At 39.8% G+C, this 21223-nt stretch overlaps 1 protein-coding gene across 1 annotated transcript in view; it reads right to left on the bottom strand.

Moving 5' to 3' along the window:
- Positions 1-1169: 1169 nt before the first annotated feature.
- The window catches only part of l(3)80Fj (lethal (3) 80Fj), a 26031-nt gene continuing 5977 nt past the window's right edge, over positions 1170-21223 (bottom strand). Inside the window, exons 3-44 of the mRNA XM_043031735.2 lie at positions 20899-21094; positions 20449-20683; positions 20167-20322; positions 19499-19700; positions 19160-19338; positions 18812-19009; positions 18508-18663; positions 17870-18035; positions 17404-17642; positions 17019-17184; positions 16691-16827; positions 16414-16580; positions 15587-15784; positions 15244-15452; positions 14851-14986; positions 14243-14487; positions 13840-14006; positions 13318-13470; positions 12835-12999; positions 12373-12606; positions 12020-12214; positions 11682-11900; positions 11153-11417; positions 10676-10855; positions 10349-10512; positions 9292-9417; positions 8538-8687; positions 7980-8165; positions 7434-7582; positions 7187-7298; positions 6834-7049; positions 6433-6635; positions 6071-6290; positions 5169-5401; positions 4823-5003; positions 4576-4690; positions 4225-4454; positions 3875-4068; positions 3560-3771; positions 3080-3333; positions 2679-2909; positions 1170-2119 (exon numbers count right to left, since the gene is read on the bottom strand). Coding sequence (XP_042887669.1) covers positions 1994-2119; positions 2679-2909; positions 3080-3333; positions 3560-3771; positions 3875-4068; positions 4225-4454; positions 4576-4690; positions 4823-5003; positions 5169-5401; positions 6071-6290; positions 6433-6635; positions 6834-7049; positions 7187-7298; positions 7434-7582; positions 7980-8165; positions 8538-8687; positions 9292-9417; positions 10349-10512; positions 10676-10855; positions 11153-11417; positions 11682-11900; positions 12020-12214; positions 12373-12606; positions 12835-12999; positions 13318-13470; positions 13840-14006; positions 14243-14487; positions 14851-14986; positions 15244-15452; positions 15587-15784; positions 16414-16580; positions 16691-16827; positions 17019-17184; positions 17404-17642; positions 17870-18035; positions 18508-18663; positions 18812-19009; positions 19160-19338; positions 19499-19700; positions 20167-20322; positions 20449-20683; positions 20899-21094 — 7865 coding nt within the window. The 3' untranslated portion in view covers positions 1170-1993. The remainder of the gene's footprint in view (positions 2120-2678; positions 2910-3079; positions 3334-3559; positions 3772-3874; positions 4069-4224; positions 4455-4575; positions 4691-4822; positions 5004-5168; positions 5402-6070; positions 6291-6432; positions 6636-6833; positions 7050-7186; positions 7299-7433; positions 7583-7979; positions 8166-8537; positions 8688-9291; positions 9418-10348; positions 10513-10675; positions 10856-11152; positions 11418-11681; positions 11901-12019; positions 12215-12372; positions 12607-12834; positions 13000-13317; positions 13471-13839; positions 14007-14242; positions 14488-14850; positions 14987-15243; positions 15453-15586; positions 15785-16413; positions 16581-16690; positions 16828-17018; positions 17185-17403; positions 17643-17869; positions 18036-18507; positions 18664-18811; positions 19010-19159; positions 19339-19498; positions 19701-20166; positions 20323-20448; positions 20684-20898; positions 21095-21223) is intronic.

The following is a 21223-nucleotide window of genomic DNA, read 5'->3' as shown; positions in this document are numbered from 1 at the left end:
TACAACTCTATTTCTTCGGATACTTCATATCTTCATGTTGTGTAAACTCTCGTCTCATAAGAACTGCCTCCAGTTCTGACGCACGAGAACTTGTATAAGCAGACAAAGAGTGCGTGTGCGTCTTAAGTCTGTCTGTTTCTGCCTCTCTCAAACACACACCAACACACACACATATACACATACATACATGCAGAGAGAGAGAGAGAGTGAGTGAGTGAGTGAGTGAGTGAGTGAGTGAGTGAGTGAGTGAGTGAGTGAGTGAGTGAGTGAGTGAGTGAGTGAGTGAGTGAGTGAGTGAGTGAGTGTGAGTGAGTGAGTGAGTGAGTGAGTGAGTGAGTGAGTGAGTGAGTGAGTGAGTGAGTGAGTGAGTGAGTGAGTGAGTGAGTGAGTGAGTGAGTGAGTGAGTGAGTGAGTGAGTGAGTGAGTGAGTGAGAGTGAGAGTGAGTTGTGGTGAGTGTGAGTGTGAGAATATCACCATCTAAGCAAATCATATACTTCGTCTACTTTACATTGACGTCAATGTTCTATTTAACTATATTTATAGTTATCTTAAAGCTTCTTAATGTAAAACCTTCTACACTTTCCTAAGTCAATACTCAGCGTTTCCAATATCTGAACCGTCTGTTCCGATCCTCGTATCCGAAACACAGGGCAATTCGGGTAAGGGTCGTGTTTCGGATACGAGGATCGAGTCACGTATCCGAAACACAGGGCAATTCGGGTAAGGGTCGTGTTTCGGATACGCGGATCGAGTCACTTATCCGAAACACACGACCCTTACTCAAAGTTCCATTTGTTTCGAATACGCGAGTCGAACTCCGTAATGCAAATGACGACCTTGGAATTGACTGGAGACTATCTAGCACAGATCCATTTCTCACAAAAATTACTCCGTCTCAGCTCTATAGTGTTGAACTAAAAGCATTTGTTCAGCAAACACGAAGCTTTCACAGAAAATTCATCTCCTGCTATATATGTGGTTCTTGGACGTTTCTTAGAAGTGAGATTAAAAGGGTTTTAAAAGCTTATTCAATTCTCTCGGGATTCTTTGACAATTTTCCATACTTTGTGTCCCTGAAAATCATATCTTGCTTCTTATTTTGCGTTTATTTTCATATTCTCTTTCTTCTTATTCTACTAAATATTATGGATAGTGGAAACAAATCACATGAAACGGTCATTCATTTACTTAGAAATATTTCACATGAGATATAAAACGAAAACGAAAAATAAACAAAAATAACAATTTTTGCCATATATTCCTTTTTTAAAGTCCCTGTATATTTATTGTTGAATGGCTTGAAAGAAAATAAATAAACTTGTCGCTATAACCACCTTTTGCAAGCCTTCATATATTTTTTTTTATGGGCTTTTTTATGAAAATATTTTCTAAATATTCATCTTCCCTGCCTCTCTTCAACTAGCTGACATGTTGCACCAGTATCCTCTCTTCCGATTATTAAAAAAAAAACTTCAAACTATAAAAAAGAAAAACAATATTGGTAAGGTCATGGCAGAACGGAACAAAAGATACTGTAAAGTGAGCAACACATATAAAACACATCTCCTTTTCCCAGCAACAAAACAAGTGTTCTTAGTAAGATACAAAAATATAAAAAACAAATCAACTGAATTGGCAAGGACAGACAGCAGTGCAGTAACTTTGCTTAAACTAAAAATTTATTTATATTTATTTTTTCTTCTCCAGATTATTGATCTCCGAAGCAACCCGGAGATCATTATTTTCACCCAAATACAAATAAAAAATAGCGAAGGAATTACGTAACACAGCTCTTCTTTACGTGCTGACGACTAAAAAAAAAAAGAATATTACTTATCCCACATTATAAATTATAAACTTTTCCTTTTGTTAAGAGTGCTAGAAAGGTCATAAAAATATTCCTGTCATCTTGTATAACATCCTATACAAGCCAGCTGGGTCCGTTGATGCTCGAGCTTTCCCTTCCTCTTTATGCTATGGCGAGTCGCGGGATCACGTAAGCAGCGTCGAGTCGATCTCGGAGTCTGTTACCGGGATGTAGGTGGCTCGCCGGAGAGACTTGTTGATCACCTCGTTCAGGGGCTCTCTGGCTCCCCCTTCGAGGTAATTTAGTATAACCTGCAGGAAAAAAGGGGGGGAAATATCAAAATCGGTACAATGTACTGGTTATATATAAAAAGGTAATGAAAGTCTGTTCAAATTTTCGGTCTGTATTTGAGTCGTGCATGACGCCACGGAGCTTTTAAATGCGGTTGGAATATGTCCTCGCAAGTAATCCCTGACACTTTCCCTTTCCATTTATTCATATATCTATACATGTTTATTACTTTGTTATCTATAATAACTGAGATTGGGAGCGTGGTCTGAGAAAACAAAAACGCTTCGAGAAGTCACATATAAGCACCACCTTTCTTGTGAGAGCTAAAAGAGGAAAAGAGGTAAAATGAAAAGGAAGAGGAGGCAGAAGACAGGAATAGAATCAGGTATATGAGGAAAAGGAACATAATGAGGTATGGAAGAAGAAGAGTAGAATGAGGCATAGGAAAAAAGAGGAACAGAATGAGGTAGAGAAGGAGGAACAGAATGAGGTAGAGGAGGAGGAACAGAATGAGGTAGAGGAGGAGGAGGAGGAACAGAATAATGAGGTAGAGGAAGAAACAGATAAATAAAAGCCTACCTGCTGTCCCTGATCGCCTTCCTTCAGCAAAAGTATAGCCACGAGCGCCATCTCAGCTGACGACCGCACCACTTGGTTCTTCTCCTTGGTGCCGTTCACCAGCATGGGCACCAGAGGTTTGGCTATGTCGCGCGGAATCTGCATGCCCTTTTCTGCGGCTATGTTCTCCGCTGTATATTGGCAAGCTCGGCACATTCCCTGTTTCACCTCATTGCTGGTGTGGTTAATAAGCTGAAAGAAAAACAAGAGGGGTATATAAATCTCTTTGTCGTCTGAAAATCAACACTACCAGATAACCTACTTTGATGGATATCTGTGTTAAATCAAGCCATCATACAGATCTTTTTTTTTTCATATACTGGATTAAACAATACAAGGGACAACCGGCAGCTGAGATTTACCTTAGCGAACGGCTGAAGAAGTTGCATGGGCACGGGAGCACCTTTCTTCAGCTGGTATGTCAGGAGGAAGGCAATACCTGCCATAGCATTCTCCACTAAAGAGGAGCGATCAGACGACATGTATGACATAAGCGCTGTAGACAATTGGTCAGCAGAACTAATTTCCAGAAGTTTACCTGGAGCCGACTTCAGGGCAGAGAAGAGAGCTGCTGATCTTCCATGTCTGACTGTCCAGTCAGCATTTACATTATCATCTGGAAAGATAGTTGACATATACATTTCCTATCACAATGTCCTTGTTAACATTTTGCATGAACATTTTTGGCATCTTTCAAGTTAGAAAAAAGAGATGAACACTAATCAATTTCCAACACCTACAATTAAGGATAAGTCCTTTATCAATATCATGAGTTTAAATATAGTTAGTTGATTCATATTGCAAAAACAAATGCCTTCTAACAATCAATTCTAGCTACAAACCTAACACATATTGGGAGAGAGCTGAGCGCAGCTCATCTGCAGGGAGCCAGGGTAGAAGGACCCCCATGGCACCAGCAGCACAGAGACGTGTGGAGTCATTGTCATGGGAAAGGAGACCTCCCAAGGTGGTCAATATGCCTTTGCGGACGTTCTCACTCATCTTGTCTCCAGCTGGTTGGATGACGCATCTCAGAGCCTGAATCATCGTATCTCTGAAATGGATGCCAATATAAGACTTGGAAGATGCACAATACAAAACTTACGACAATATCCCAAAGCTTTGCAAGTCTAAATCACACAGATGCCAATAACTACCTAATAGCAGTGTCATCTGATGTTTTCACAGCATTGTGCAGTTCAGTGAAAAGTGGATCAGGCTTGGTGTGGATTGTGATGAGGTGGGAGAGAGCCGCACCAGCACGAAGCCTCACACCACGATGGGGGTCATGCACAGCTTTGACAAAGGTGGTCTGTAGCTGTGGCAGGAATGGCTTCAGCATGACTCCAGTCTGTGGAAATTCAAACAATTTTTAGAACCTAGTTGCACCACTCTATGACAGAGTTGTCTTTGGTTTCCCTTCATTAGTTTACATCCTTGAAAGCATATCCTGCAGAGAAAGGTGGGTAATTTTTCAACAAATTAAAAACTTTCCTACAATTCTTACCTTAGCCAGCAACAGTGCTAGTGTGTCTAACACTGCCACTTTCACATTCCATGCAAAGCGATCACCAAGAATACGAATGAGAGGACCAGTAACATGAACCACAGAAGGCTTGAGAGCATCAGAGCTTGTCAACCGGATCACTTCAGTAAGACCATTAGATGCAGCTTCCTTGAGCTCTGGTTCACCGTTAAGCACAGCCTCTCGGAAGATGGGCAAGATTGGCTGAATGCCTGTGGGTCAAAAGTGCTCAAATTAAAACCAATAAAAGAAAACAAGAAAATAGATGTAAAGTAAAAAAATATCTGGTGCTAACAATATTAATGTGATAATACAAAACACAATCTGACTCGCCTTTGGGCAAACAGAAGCCAGGCATGAGTTGTCCTTCTTTGAGATCTGAGGCTGCAAACTTGACAGCTTGTCGGACATCTGGTACTAGAGATTTCTGGTCGGCTGCATCCAAGCTCTGAAAAAGGCATAATATTCAATATAGCATAAATGTTAACTCTGCATAAACTACAAACATCTGCCATGAATCTGTGTAGAGTAACACCATCAAATAAACAGACTTGACAGAGCACTCCTTGAAATAAATTACCTTGGTCACAGCACTGAGTGCCAACCAAGCAGTCTTGATTATTTCATCATCCGTGTGGGTGAAGAGGTGAATGAGGCCACGCAACAGCTGGGGTACATAGTCACTGTAGTCAGCTCTTGTGTTAGAGCAGAATGCTAGCAACAGAGCTACCGAGGCACGTGACATTCCGATGTTGTTTCCCCTGCAATGGACAAGGTTTACAATGAAGCATCTTCCATAGAGAATTATTTACTGGCATATATGAAGCAACAGCCAGAACCAAGAAAATGTCAATATAAACTGAAACCTCCAATTTCAACAGAAATTGTGCTTAACTTCTGTAAACTAGGATTATCATACAACTTACTTGGAGTGCTGCAAAAGCTCGTCAACAATAGTAGTAACTCCGTTATCGTCCACTACAGCAAGGACTACACCTTGGCAGTGACCCAAGGCTTCATCATACTCAGGCGTTCCTGCAGCTTCACTCAGAGCTCCTAGGAGGGCAATCAGGATCTTGCTTAGGTGGCGTGTGAGGGAGTCTCCAGCAACAGAGGCCAGGATGCACAATGCTTGAGTGTTGACAGGTGGTGATGTTAACTGTAAGATACATGGAAAAATATGGATGAGAGGGAGCCTGCAATTGATTTAAATGTCTTCTATGAAATACTTGTCCTCTTCTCAAATATCAAGTAATATCTTAAACTAACATATATTCCTATATATAAGATGCCCTTTTATCTTTTTCTCTTAATCCTTAATTTTTTTTTTTTGTGTGTTTTACTATTTTTAGAAATTTATATCTGTCATATTTTTTTTTCTTTACACTCAATGTGATAGAAGTATTACTGTTTTAGGGGGGACAAAATGCAACAAACATGAAACTTATAACCATCCAAAATGAAGAAGTAGGGAAGAGGAAGGAAACTTATGCTTTTGACAGTGAGTGCCACAATAAAAGGCATCCATACTGGCACAGGGTCACATTGTATGCATTGGGCATGGTGTGAGTCACCTTCCTCCTCTCGTTCTGTCTGCACATCTTTCATCTACAATAAAATAACATAGTGTTATGTATGACAAAAAAACACGTCATCCGTCGTTAACGGGTTAATAAAAAAAAAATAAAAAATAAAAATAAAAAATTCATACTCTACCTTGATAATATAGCATACAATGCAACTTTCAAGGTGTGTTTCACAAGCTAAAGCATTATATATGGCAGGAAACAATGCATATAATATCAATTTGAAAATCCAAATAGAATACCTGAGGAACAAGATACGGCAACACAACCCTACTCTTGATGGCCATGACTTGCTTCAAGCCATCAAGAGCATATTCTTTCGTCTCATCCTCATTTTCTAATTGTGCAAGAAGATGTGGCAGGATGTCGTCCAGAGCACGGAATCCTACAGTGCTGTGTAAGGAGTCAAAGGTCTGGGCAGCAGCCTGACGCACTGTTGACAGAGGATCGCACAGAGCTCGTCTGATGGAAAGGAGGGGTATTAATGGGCAGTCTATCAATGGAACTGTGTGTGAAAACAATATGCAATCCCTTTAAGCTATTACAAAGCCTGAATCAAAGCTTTCCTAAAATGAATAGATGAACGATTCACATCACACCATACCTTACAGTTGGCACCAGATTGTCAGCAAAGCACAGAACCATGTCTTTACTGGTGGATGCCATAATCTCAGAGAGACCAATGCAAACACCTTGTCTATGGTCTGCCTCTGGAGACCCTAACCCAGCTTCCAATATGGGAATAATTTCTGGCAGGACACGCTCACCCAGTTTGCGCACAAGGTCTCCGAGTGTACGAGCTGCCACCTTGATGGGTGAAGAAAAGAGAATATGAACATACATGGATATACAATTCTAGCTGCATACCATTTCTTTAAGTGGAAAATTTTGGTGCATTAGGAAAATGAACAAATTTGATTAAGCTCAGGACTTTCTACAATGATATTACTGTACAAAGAAAAAAAGTATCAGACACATGAAAAATAAATAATGTTAGGTCCTCACCTGTCTCTTATCACAGCTGGTAGAAGCGAGGTGGCCAAGGAGGAGTGAGAAGAGTGTGGGGAGAATTTCTCGGAGAGTCTTGGGGGTGTTGGTGACCACAACCTTCCAGACGTGGAGTGCAGCCTGTCTGACCAAGACGGCAACATCCGACCGGCCCATGTAGAGTCCAGCCAGTACCCTGTTGCGTCTCTCCGGACCCAAAATGTCAATAATGGCCTGCAACATTTATTGGTATGTTAGCATCTTATTTACATCACTGCTTACCACGAATACAGAAAAAATACCAAGAGTAAGATAATATTCCATTTAAATTTGCAAATATGCAATACAAATAAGAAAAAGCTGAAACGTACCCTCTGGGAGTGTTCTGTACCAAAGTTGTCATCTTCATTGACTGTGTCTGTGGTCATCTTACCAGACACACCAGACACCTTGAACAGCAGATCTCCCAACAGCTGTACAGAACTGTGTGGAGATTACCAGATAAGAACATTTTAAGATTTGGATTCCCTAGTTCATACCAGAGAGCTATCAATAATAATCAAATGTATAGCCACATATTCCATTCCATCTCTCCCTATTCAAAAAGTTCACCCTGACCTGTATCTGATTCGCCAGTTGTCATGGAACAGGCCAGCCTCAAGTTCAGGCAGCAACAATGTGATGGCAGACTCGGCGTAAGTGTTGACGATCCTCTGACCGGCCTTGAGGGCAGTTTCTCGGACAAATTCATTCTCATCAGCAAGAGCCTGGGGCGAAAAAATGTTACTTTTAAAAGTGTTCTCAAAAGCAGAGAATTCTAAATTTATAAAAACATTTCTTGCTTAAAGAAAGACTGCAATATTATTAACCCTCTCTGGACGGGTGGTACACTACGGTACCGCTCATTCAAGGGCCCGGTGGCCGGGTGGCACCATATAGTGCCAGTCTTTTAATTGATTTAGGCCTAAGCGTTCGAAAGCCCCGGCATTGTGACATGCAAGGCTGGAATGCCCCCATCGTGAGTGGGTTAATAGTAACTGCAGCTGAACAAAACTCAAGAGTAATAATTAATATGAAGAAGCCTCACACTTTCTATCTTCAGAATAAGTGGAATGACAATAAAAGTTCTTCTCTGAAAACAACCCTAATATAAAGAGCCCTCACTTTAAGAATTGGTGGGATGATCTGGCCAATGTAGGGTGTGAACTCGTCCTGGAACACCGTTGGGAGGAAAATGAACATCATGATGTACCCGTCCTTCACGTGCGGGGCGATGTCTGAGCGCTCGGCCGTGGCAATGATGTCAGGCATCAGGCGGTGCAGCTTTTCTGGACCCAGGCCACCCACAACCTGTAAATTGCAAGGGTATATTTAATCTGCTCGTTTGGGATTTTGATAACCATGCTTGAATTGCTTTTGCATCTTTTTTTTTTTTCATCATAAATGCATGATATAGAGAAATAGATTCTGGTTCATTCTTACTAAGAGAACATTGTCCTGCCTAGTTTATGTATCACAAATTTGAACAAGAGTAAGCAGCATATAATCATCAATGAGCTTTCATAAATGAAATACAGTTACAACTTTACACCATAAACTACTTTTACCATACTAGTACTCCATCACCAACTGCAACAACTGAGCAATCTTCACAATGTTCCCTTAACGAATGACTACCAGCAACACCTGCATTACCTATGACGCTAGTGAGAAACTTCTTACCTCTGCCAGACCCTGAGCAGCTCCTGAACGGTCAACACTCGAAGACTCCGACGTCAATGTCTGCATCAGCCAGGGGAGGAGGTCGTCAAAGCTGGACTCTCCCATGCCCTTGACCATGGCTCCCAGCGCACGTGAAGAAACCGCACGCACCTGGGTTGGAATGGGGTAAAAATTAACTTATAAACAAAATGTTCTAGTTCTAAATCACCAACTGAAACTCAAGAAAAGCCTACAGCAAAATCAATCACATCAATTTTAACCCCTCAAGCCCAAGCTGCCTTGATCATATACATATAGGGGAATTTCACTTACAGTAGAATAGCCTCAATTGAGACTTCAATTTCAAAAACCTGCCTCTATTTCCATGCGAGTGGGACATAGCAAGGATAAACTAGCATATTTGGTATTGTTTATCATCTATCTTTCCTATAAGCATGAATTGGTACTACTTATGTGGATATGAATTTATTCTTTATTCATTTTTGAACACTATTTCCATTTAATATTTTTTTTCCAATTTCCTTCATGAAAATGGGAAAAAACGTTTGGTAACTTTTATATAACTATCACCGCCACTGCAAAATAGTTTTTGAATATCTCTTACACCAAATACATAGGGTACATTCAATAACAAATCCCCAAATAACATAAAAATTAATAAACATAGAAAACTTAGCAGAAAAAAAACTACCAAATGCAAATATAAATACAAAAAAATAAATAAAATCTGAAAAAATCAGCAGATCCTCCTCACCTTTGGCACAGGATCCAACAAGGATGCCTTCAAGCCTGGGATGATGGCTGGGAGATAAGGCTGGAGATCCTTCTGATCCGTCAGCGAGTACATGTTACCAATGATCTGTGCGGCCATTTTTCGGACCTAAGGCAGAAGCAAGGATGAAAAATTAATTGTATTCCTTTCTGTTGGTATGAGTTTTCGATATAATAGAAAAAGTTCATAAATTTTGATGAGGCCATGTGTGAGGCTGTGATAAAAGAGGCAAATTAGGAAATAGGGAATAGAAGTAGGAGAAATAAGAAATAAAATGGACACATCTTAAAGTGTTTGGCCTGGGCTGGGCATCTTAAGATGTGTTTATCATTTTTTAGACTTATGGCAAAAATATATGAGTCTGTATATGATATATAGCAAAGTGATACTAATTAACCCATTGACAGCAGATGGCATGATTCGCTGAAAAGGCAGAGTCAGTCGTAGACGTGGATGGCATCGTGCCAGACAATGTAAACCCGCCATCTGACTGTATACATATTTTATTAAAAGCCGCGACCAATGGGTTAACATTTCATATATGTTAGTTCCATTACTAAGGGAATAACTAGTTTGTATTTTGAACAAAAAAATGCTGGGAGAAAGTGATCTGATTCCTTGAAAAACACTCATCACGGAAGAGTAAAGGTGCACAAAAATAAGAGGAAGAAAGGATGAGGGACAGATAGAGTAAAAGTAAGAATAAAAGAAGAAAAAGGAAGGGACAGAGTAAGAGAGTAAGAGCAAAATTAAGAATTTTGATAACAAGATCAACATTCTTCATCCAGAAGGGTAGTGTTTTAATATCTTAGGGATATACGATGTTAAATACAATTATCTAAAAGAATAAAAAAGAAAAACAATTTCATTTATAACTACATCTAGCCATCAAATAACACTACAGAGAAAAATTAAAATGTGTCAAAGAAAAATTTAAATACAACAGCAGATCCCGAAGGCTAGTACAATCTGACTTAAATCATCAGAAGATGTGGTTATGTTCTACCCATTAATAAACATATGAACCCTCAAGGCTAACCTCTGTTGACCTGTCTTGGAATGCTCTTTGGACAACAGGCATGATAAGAGCCAATGATGGTGCATCAATGAAATGGACAAATTTCGTCTCCAGCAACGTTTGCAGGCACGTTGATGTGTTCCTGCTGGGGTCTTGAAGGGCATCTAGCAATACTGGTACAATAGCTGCAATGAAAGTTTGAAATATTAGTAAAAAAATATAAATAAAAAGGGTTTATGTATCTCTGATGATATTCTGGGTATTGTTTATATGAGTATTTTTGATACACAATTTTCTTCAGGAAAAATAAAAACAATTTTTAACATTCCATATCCTTTCAAAGCTCACCCTGAATCTCAGGATTCCTAATGACGGAGCCAATCAGCTTGAGCGCCTGACCCCCTGCGTGTTGTACTCTTGTATGCGAATCACTCAATACTTCAATCAATCTTGGCACAATTGATGGTAGACAAGATGACAACTGCTTGGGGGCACAGAAAGCCATGTTGCCTAAGAGCTCGACAGACCCTGTAAGAAAGTTCACTTTTACGTATTTCTGGGAAATCTACTTGGAAACATTTTTCCTAATTTCTAACATACATGAGAGGTGTTAATACAAGTTTTAAGATAGGAATAAACAAAATAAAAAAAAATTGAGATGTGAAATCACTTGAATATTACAGCAATATCCACCAAAAATAACTTTGTGATTCACTATTTTCATATGAGGGAAAGGAAGCTGAGTAATATTCATAGTAACAATATAAACAAACAAAGAACAGCAACAAAAGAAATAATAGCAACAACAATTTTGCAATACCGCACCTGTCTTCGTTCTCCAAGAATCCTCCTCCAGAGCAGCCAGGAGGGACGGCAAAACAAGCTTCACACCATGAGCTGAGAGCTTGCCCATGACTGCCTTTGCGGTGTCATCAGCAGCCTCTCGGACATAATGATTGGCATCACCGAAGCACAAAAGCAGATGGGGTAGAATATGCACGATGTAAGGCTCAAACAGTTTCCCTAACATGTTGCACAGCTGCTCAAGGGCAAAGAGGGCTCCTTCCCTGAACTTGTAGTTTTTCTTGTCCTGAGGTGGGAACAAAAGCATAAATTCAGAGAAAATCTCAAAAGAAATATCACATATTTGCTCCCATGACATAGATGGAATAAAATGATACCAACTTCTACAGGTAGGGATAAAACCATAAAAATTCAAGGCATAGCACACCCAGCTGTGCAGAGTTCCTTCATGAATCAAATTTCTTTTTATGAAAATATACCTTTCACTTCAAGGAAACTCTACAAACTAATTCAAATGATTATATCTATACTCCCAACACTCTTCACTTACCTGGATGGCATTGGTAAGTTGGTTCATGATATCCAGCTGTTTGAGAGCCAGGATACCCATGCCCTTCACCAGAGACGCAAGACCATAGGCTGCACCCTTGCGCTCTCCATAGCTATTGGATTCCAGGAGTACCTTCATGAGCTTGGTCACCAGCTTTGGACACTCATCCCTAATGGCTGGGACAAGAGGATGGAGACAGTTGGCTACAGCTTCCTGGACCTAGAAAGAGATCAAAGTACTCTGTAAAGTATATATATATTTTTTTAGATTTTCTGAATCATGACAGCACATTATAGGAGTTATACTTGATTAGAAAAAAGTCTCTAAATCAGACCAACCTGTTGTGATGGAGTGTGGAGGGCTTCAACCAACTTGACGACGATGGGTTTGATCTTGGGGTCTGTGTGGTCCAAATGCTTGGCTAAGGACCCCATGAGGATGATGACACTCTGCCTGACAGAATCATAGCTGGCATGCTTGGGTGCTGTGTTGAGGAACTTTTCAAAGACTGGCAGAAGACTATTCACTGTTTCCTGAAGAGAGGGTAAAATGTATCTTTAGATTGAAAAAAAGGAAAAGATAATAATAATGATAGTAAGAAAATACAAAACTACAGGCTTATATGCAACAAATGACATTTTTCATTACATCTGCATGTTACACAATAAGACACAATTTTGCAATGGCTCACCTTTCCATGGCAATTGACTACTGCCATAGCAGCCTCCAGCATCTTGTTCCTCACTTCAGCATTGCGGTCACCTAAAGCACCAGGAACAAAGAAATTGGCAAGGGTCACAACTGTTTCACGACTGAACAGGGGAGCTAGTTGTGCCAGGGACATTGCTACACCCGCTCGGCCTTCCCACAGGTCAACAGCCTCTGACACTATACGGTCATACTGATCACGCACTGCTGGGGTCATCTGTAAAATCACAGCATAAAAGAGTGGTTTTATTTATCCGAAATTAAATATTTAGGGTTATATAAATACAAGAGAAACAAACCTTGATTAACCAGACATCTGCAAACAGAAAAAGAAAATATGGATGCATCTATGTCCTAACAACAAAACAAGAATTACATACAGCTACCTCCAAAACCAAACCAAAACAAAGACAGTAAAGAAAATGATGATGATAATTTTACATACCTCCTTCTTGGCCTTAAATATTTCAATGAGTTCTAACGTCACAGGGGTCACAAGATCCTCATTTTCTGTTGCAAGGGCAGCCAAGGCTACAGCACCAGCTTTGCGCACAGCACCAACTGGGTGGACAATGTCTTTTAAGACACCTTCACTCAGAGCTCCTGATGCCTGAGGACACAAAGGATCAATTAGAATGTGAGTAAGTTCCCTCCTGATTCTTTTTCCATTTTTAATTTATTTCCAATCCCACTCTCACTAAAGATCTATATGGAATGTCCTTTGGGCACTCCAACTTCAAATTCAAAATAGAACACTGCCAACCATTCACAGATTTTAACATTCCTTAGCCTATATAAAAAAATATGTTAATCTTTAGCTCTTTCAAATACTTTTTGATTACTAAAAGAATACAGCCCAATTCACATCCTTCACAAATGTCATCTGATGGAGAGTAATAAAACCCCACAAAAATGACAAGACACAGACCTGCATATCAGCCATTTCCCAAAGCTTCAGAGCCAGCTTGGCGACGTCATCAGAAATATCGTGTCTTGCAACCCAGAGTCTGTGCGTGATGCGCAGACTGGTCTCCTGGTCAGTCTCCATGGTAGGCAAGCAGTTCACCAACACAATCAAACCCTATGAGGAGGAAAGGTTAATGTTTTTCCTTCTAGCAGAAAATGATCATTCATAAAAATGCTTAACAGGAATACAAGTTTGCAACTCTTAAAATAGAAAAAAAGGAAAAATATTTGAAAAATAAATAAATTCATAATAAATAATGTACAATGCATGACATAATATACTGAACTTTGATGTTGCATGCAATATAGCCCAACATGGGAATATAAAGATAATTCTCATTGCAACCAAATAGCTAATTACCAAGTTAATAAAAAATTATCCCTCTCTTCCCTATGTATATACAATTTCTTAAATCATGGCAATAGATAAAAAAAATAATAATAATGCTCTATATTTTCTATCCCTCTTTTGATGCCTACTCACCCTCAGAGCTGCATCTCGGACTGCCTGGTGCGGAGACTGCAGTGCATCCAGAAGGACATTGATCTCCTCCAGTGAAGCCTTGTCACAGCCAATATCACCTGACCCACACTGACACATCTCTTCCAGCACAGTACATGCAGTCTGTTGTGTCCGACCAGAATTTGTGCCTGAGAGCCACAAGAGTACAATTATAATCGTAAAAAAAGCGTTGCTTAGAAAGAACTTTATGATTTGCATTTTTGATGCTGATCAAAATTCAGTTGTATGTTGTTCTTTTCTTATCTTATAAGTCATTTCTACTAATTTTCATATCAATTACTATAAAATTCTGTCACAACTTTTTCTCTCCCGATTCTAAAGATAAAAAATACAAAACAAAAAACAAAAGAAAGATATCACTTACTAATGACGTTTATCATAAGCGTGAGGAGGTGTTTGCGGGGCAGGAAGCCGGGGTGGTAGAGGTCCTCCTCATCCGCTCCCCTCATGGCCATGTGCTCACTGATCACCTGGAGGGCCTTCCCCGCCACGGCCTCAAACTTCTCCTCTCCGCCCAGACGTTTTGTGAGGACCCACTCCAGGAAGGGCAAGCAGTACACAAAGCCCGGAGCACAGTAATACTTCTCGTCATCATCCTCGTTGGCAGATCTGTTTGTGTTTTTCCAGGAGTAGGAGTTAGTTGTTGATTTAATTTTTCTCATTTCCCCTATTCATTGGAACTGAACTTTTGTAATAGTAACTAAGAATTTGTGGGAATTATGCTAATCAGATTTGAATGAAATTTATCTTTCTATTACAAGAATGTGATATAATCATTGCCTTGGCTATAAAAACTAAAAGAAAATCATCTTTCAAACTTGATCCATACAATGTCCAATGGTGTGTATCCAGCCTTAACTCTTTTTTTTTCTTCTCATCACCAAAGTTAACTATAATGTCAGGGTTCTTTCACAGAAGATACTTTACATAGGAAAAACAACTTCTGAATTCAAAAATTGGTATAAGACTAACTTCTTTGGCACAGTGGCTGCATGGAGCATATTGAGTGTTCTTAAGGCTGCTGCTTCAAGGTCTTCTCCTTCCCAGTCCAGTGGTATTGACAAGACAGGATCACAAACTCTTACTGTGGTGCGTGCCAATGTGTGCGCTGTAGGAACAAAATGTAACTCTAAAGAATTCCTGTATTTAGGTTTAAAGTCATGCAGTACAAGCCAGTAACTTGAATCATTTTGAACTTCATAACAATGAGAATTTTTTTCTACTTTCGTTTTTACAGAAGAAATGCCTATATCATCTAATCTAGGTATAAAAAATGGCAAGCATTTATATCAAAATAATCAGTACTTCATACAATTTGAATGGCTGTCTTACTAAAAAAACAAAAGTTATTTTCTTCTAACTCACCAAAAACATCTTCATCACTTTCAAAGACTGCCATCCTCAGCTTCAGGTATAAATCACAGCATCGTTCAGACAGGACCCTTGACTTCAAGGACGAGGTGAGGAGTGGGACAATGTGCATGAAATGGGGAGCAAGGTCATCCAGGTTGCCAGCCACTAGAGCATCCAGCATTGACAAGGCTCCAGCCACACTCTCTTGCAGTGCTCGGACTCTGGGAGGGGAGTTTGGAAATTTAGGACTATTCATCATGTATCATAAGAAATTTGAGAAAATCAGTAACAGAATTAGATCAGCATGGAAAGATCACATTGGCAGCATCACTACTTTGCAAGAATATCCACCTACTTTTCTCTCGTTGCATTCTCCTTCTCTGTTTGAGCTCTCAGGACTTCCTTCTGTTTGGCTGTTAATTCTAGTTTCCCTTCCTTTCTCTTCTTTTCAAGCTCCTTCTTCTTCTCTTCTAGCATCATCAGCTGTTCCTTGTGGCTGTAAACCTTGTTGGATTTCTTTACATTCTGAATGTTCAAATGATCTTCAAAGGCCCTGAAATTTAATAGTCAAAATAGTGTCTTAGCCTTTGATGTAAAAAAAAGAAAGAAAGAAAGAAAGAAAGAAAGAAAGAAAGAAAGAAAGAAAGAAAGAAAAAAAGAAAGAAAGAAAAAAAAAAACACCACCACCACCACTTTCCAATTCACTTACTAGAATTGCTCGGCCTAGAAATTTCATGCTAATGATACAAAAAATAATTATTATTTAAAAACAGAGATTTGTAATTTCTACCTAAAAGATAATGGTCTTTATATATGTTCTCTAGACATTTTGCATTTCAACTTGTGATCTTGCAAACACTGATTCTAATCAATGTTTGCAATAAGCTGATTATCTTTTTCTCCTACGAGTACATATATGAGAACAATTATTTTTTTCAATCCTCTTATATATTCATACTACAAAATATTGACAATAACCAAAAACTTAAAGATTACTTCACCCATGAATAATAATCAAATTTCTATCTCATATTTCTGCCACGGCATATTCCACCTACAATAATAAACCATCAATTTAGAAAGCATTTCTTTACCTGATACAATACATGAACAGAATACTGGACACAATACAGAACACAAAAAATGAATCAAACGTCATTCCTTAAACACACTGTTACTTACTCCTCCACTACGGATTGATTATACAGCGTGCCTTCAGGTGTCTTGAAAATTGCAAAGTCTTCCTCTGAGACCTGTGTCAGCTTAGGGTTGCTAATGCAATTGATGGCAGCCTTCACTACTGGCGGGATGACAACTCTGCCTCCTAGACGAGTTAGGCCTGCTAAGACCTGTTGGTAAGAGAAGAAAAATGATCAGTGCTTAAAAGAAAAGGAAAAAGAAGAGGTCAAAGGAAGGATACCAATCATAAAACAAAACAGGAACCTCCTTGTCTCCTTACCGACTCATTAATCGGTGATGGAATGTATTCTGTTGTCAGCTGTGGAATAATGTCTTCTTCCTGACTCTTGATGACCTCTTCAGCCTTTAATCCCTGGGCACGGCACACCTGCTCCCACAGGTTGGGATTCTCCCGAACTATCAAAGGAAAAAAGGAATTTGTGATGAGCCCATTATTGGTATTTTTTTGTACCTATTCCAAACAAAAGATGTTCTGCCTCATATGCCATCTTAAACTGTGTATAGGGCAGCATTCTTAAAATGCCCACTTTACTTGAAACAGGTTTTAAGCAAGTCAGGACAAATATCAGCAAACAGGGTCCCCTTACCCATTGAGGGGTGGAATGCCGCGGGAAGGGCCAGCACAGCTAGCTTCTCCTTCTGGGTTCTGTCGAGGTTACTGGGAGAACAGATGACGATGAGAGCCTGAGCCACCCCAGCAGGGCTCAGCTCTCCTACGGCACTGCCTCCACCCGCATCTGGTTCATCTGCCTTCTGGGGGACACAGAAACAGGCATCAGTATTACCTATCTTGATATTACTTATCTTTTAAACTTGTAAGCTTCATGTACCTCATTTTGCCTACATCTCTTATTGGTATCTAATTCACTAGTACTGAGATAGCTTGTCCTTCAGAAAAAATGTAAAAATAAAATACAAATAAATATTAACTATAATACGTGCAATACTTTTCTTCCATATCTCTGAACTTACTTGAACTTTAGCATTCTGCATCATTACTGTCAGGCTGTTCAGGAGATCTGCCGCCAGTTGAGCCCCACCGAGAGAGGCAACCAGCTTCTTGCATGAGTTCTGTGCTGCCAGCCTGACCTGGGAATAGGGACAAACCAGGCACCATGCCAGTGCCTGCTCTACTGCCGTTGCCTCGTTCCCTAGTTTCCCAATGTGGTGAGACAAGAGGATCTCACACCATGTAACCAACTGCAACAGACCTGATGTTGTTCCATAAAATTAATAACTTTTCTTGGATCCGTTCTTCAAAGTTAAGAGACTCCATTCTTGTACAAAATATTCACTATCATATAATCAGTTTAATGTACAATTTAATATAATGCAAATTAATAAACATTTTACAATAAACAAAAACAAAAAGGGCATATAATATACTAAATAAGTATATATATATACACATCAGAAGGAAGAGAAACAAAATACTTGCCTTCCTTGGGAGCCTGAGTGAAGAATTTTTCCCCCGTGAAATATCCCTTCTGTAGATCCAGGGTTGTCGACCACAGTGGGGCAATTTTCTCCTCTACTGACATATCACTGATGCTGATCTTCAGAAGTAAAACAGTTGCTGCCAAGGCTTCAGATAACATCAACACCTGAAAAAGAAATTAAATGGTTTTGAAGCAAGAGCTGAATGATGTGAATGAAATTATAAAAAAAAAATAATAATAATATTAATTCCTCACCCATAACAAATCTTGAACTCTGTATTACCTTTATAAATTTGGAAATTATAAGACTGATATAAATGTTTGGTTACCAGTAATGTATTGCAATCTACTAATACCCCATACATAAATATATCAAATACTCCAACCATTAACTTCAATTCCCATACATTACAAATAGCAAGATAATTTTGTTACAAATAAAATAAATATAACAATAAGCACTATTCTATATATTCTACTTTCTAAATCATTGTTTTTAACAGAATGTCATAAAATACCCCTACTTTTAATAAAAAAATAAATAATGGTAACATCAGACACCAAAGGTTTGCATGAATTAATAAGGAAATAGACAAACACCTTTTATGCCTGACTGCTCTCTTGCTCTGATCCATACCTGGGTACTCTGGCTGAGAGCCTTGTCAATGGAGGTCAGTAGTTTGGGGATGAGGGTGGCCACCTTAAAGGCACTTGAGGGGGTCACGCAGGCCAAAAGGCACCGGATGTAGGCTGCCCTCACGCTTGTGGTCGAAGTTTTCAAGCCCATCCCTTTCTGTTTTGCAAAAAGAGATTGTCATTAACACAACTTTTCATTTCCCCCTGCTTGACATTCTTCTACAGCTATGCAATCAAGTTTTCAATACCTGCCATTAGTATCATGCATGCTACGAGGAGAAAATACTCTACAAAGCGAAATTTACCGGGAAGAACTCGATCAGTTTTGGGGGGATGTCGGTGGTGAACTTGCTCGCCCAGGCAGTGAGGGCAGAGAGGCCCTGCACTAGGGATCCCTCGTGACTTTCCGTCTCCAGTACCTTGATCATCTTCTCCAGGACTGTCACTGATAAATTGTAAGCACTGCTCCCTGTCACACAGTGCTCACTGATGGCCTCAACACCCTATGCAAGAAAAATAGAAGTTGGTTATGCTCTCACAAGATGAAAAAATATATATATATAAACAATTCACAAAGATTACACAAATTACTTATTAAGACAGAAACAACTGAAACAATTATTACTTCTGACCATATCCACGCACACACATACCTGAAGGACTGACACTTTCTGTGTATTAACAGTTAACTTTCCATCTGAACCAAAGAACACATCAAACACAAGCTTCACAAGTACTTCCACAGCTGATGCATCACTACACTGCTTTGCCAGCTGCCTGCACACTTCAACTGTATCATCTCGCACTTGATCTTCTTTGGCATGAAGCGGGCCTGCAAGAATTATGATTTATGACAACTCAAATTATCACTTAAAAAAATATGGTAAAATAAAAAATCATCATCCTCATTTTTTAACTAAATAATACTCCAGAAATTACAAAACCCTGATATCTATCCACTGCCTATTAAACAAATCCAGCACAGAACTCACTAGCAAGCAGTTTGCTGAGTTCTGCCACATATTGGCTCAGGTCAAGGTTGAGCCCTGAGAAAAGCCGAGCCACAGCCTCCAGGATGACCTCAGGATTCCGCAGGAGGGACTTCTTCAGAGCAGGGAAGATCAGTTCCTTAAAATCTTCATGGCTCAGCTGGCGTAAGAGTGGCCGCGTTTGATCCAAGATGAATGGTTTAGGCTATGGAAGGAGATGGAATTTAATACCAAACCATTTTCTTACTACTATATAAATACAGTCATTTTAACCCATTCGCACCAGTTGACTTGCTATCACGTTCAGTGGTTTTTTGGTCAAACGCCGGCAACGAGATATTTGGCCAAGGCCGGCGCGCCGGGTGAGCAGGCGTACAGCACTCACTCGCGGCTAGTGCGCTTGAGAATCCCAAGGCGTTAGGCTTATGCGTTCAAATACCCCAGCTTTCCACCCATTTAGAGCTGGAATTGCCCCGGCGTGAATGGGTTAAAATAAGACCAATCAATCTAATAACTGCACTTTTCATTTTCCTATTAAAACACACATTAAGATCTAAAAAAAAAAACAATCAAAACAAAAGGATCAGACACATAACAAATTACAAGTCTCACAAACAAGAAGACACTTCTCAACTTCTTGAAAAGGAAATGAAAAAAGCTAAGCTCCTCACCTTGGTCTTGACCTGGATGACCAACTTGACATAGGCCTCAGTGAGCACGCGCTTCATGTCTGCAATGGGTGGTGACACCTTGTCCTGGGTCATAAGGTGGAGCAGGTGACCTCCAAGAATCACGCGGTGGATGCTGATCTCCCCACTCATCACCGCCTGGCAAGAGGAAGTCGTGAAAAGGCATGTCAAACTTCTTCAAATCAGGTAAGATTTCCTGTCTTGTCTCTATTTGTCAGCTTCTTTGATGAAGACTTTAGGACAACTTCATAACACCACACATACCTCACAGACAGCCTTTAGGAGCACCTCATCCTTGACAATAGGCTTGAGGGTTTTAAGGGCCTTGCTGGTCAAAAAGTTGTCATTGGCAGCAACCGTGAGGGAGAAGTATATTGCCAGGGCCTCCGCTAGGGCAGCAGCCTCCTTTGAGCCAATGGGATGCTTGGAAGAAAAAGCAATGCACCAGACCCTCGCTGCCACCTCTGCTGGGAAAATGTGGACTCGGGCCAGGGCACGCCTGTGGAGAAATTTCCAAGATATAAGAAAAGATAATATATCTAGAACAATTTTTGTGTTTTGTCTGTGCATGCATATGTCTGTGTGAGAGTATGTCTGTGCAGACATCTGTGTGATAGATATAGATAAATTAGTAAAATTAATATGCAATTTACAATAAACAAAAACAAATTAAAATGAAAAATATAATGTAATCTTTCAAAAAGAGCAACTTACGATGAGTGTGGCGCCGATGAATGCTGCTGCGCCAAAGCCTGCAGGGACAAGGCAAGTGCTGGGATAGAGGCAGCATGTTTCTTGGCCAAGGTGTAAATCAGCTCGCGTAACTTGCTTCTAGAGGGGCCGTCGGTGTAACTCTGGACCACTTGCACCAGGAGTCGGGACACCCCTTTCACTATCATATCAGGCAACTCTGTTGTTAACAAGATTCTTTATTACTGAAATGCTTTGGTGATTACTTATGGGTTGTTTAACTGGGAAGATATACTTTAAACAACATCAAGTAAGAGTCCCCTTTTCATCTTCCTGTGTTGATGAGGTA

Source organism: Penaeus japonicus, unplaced genomic scaffold (genome assembly GCF_977035675.1).
Source record: "Penaeus japonicus unplaced genomic scaffold, GWHDUDI00000001_assembly GWHDUDI00000027, whole genome shotgun sequence".
Lineage (NCBI taxonomy): Eukaryota > Metazoa > Arthropoda > Malacostraca > Decapoda > Penaeidae > Penaeus > Penaeus japonicus.
Note: the sequence above shows the minus strand (reverse complement) of the source record. Positions and strands in the feature narration are given on the sequence as shown.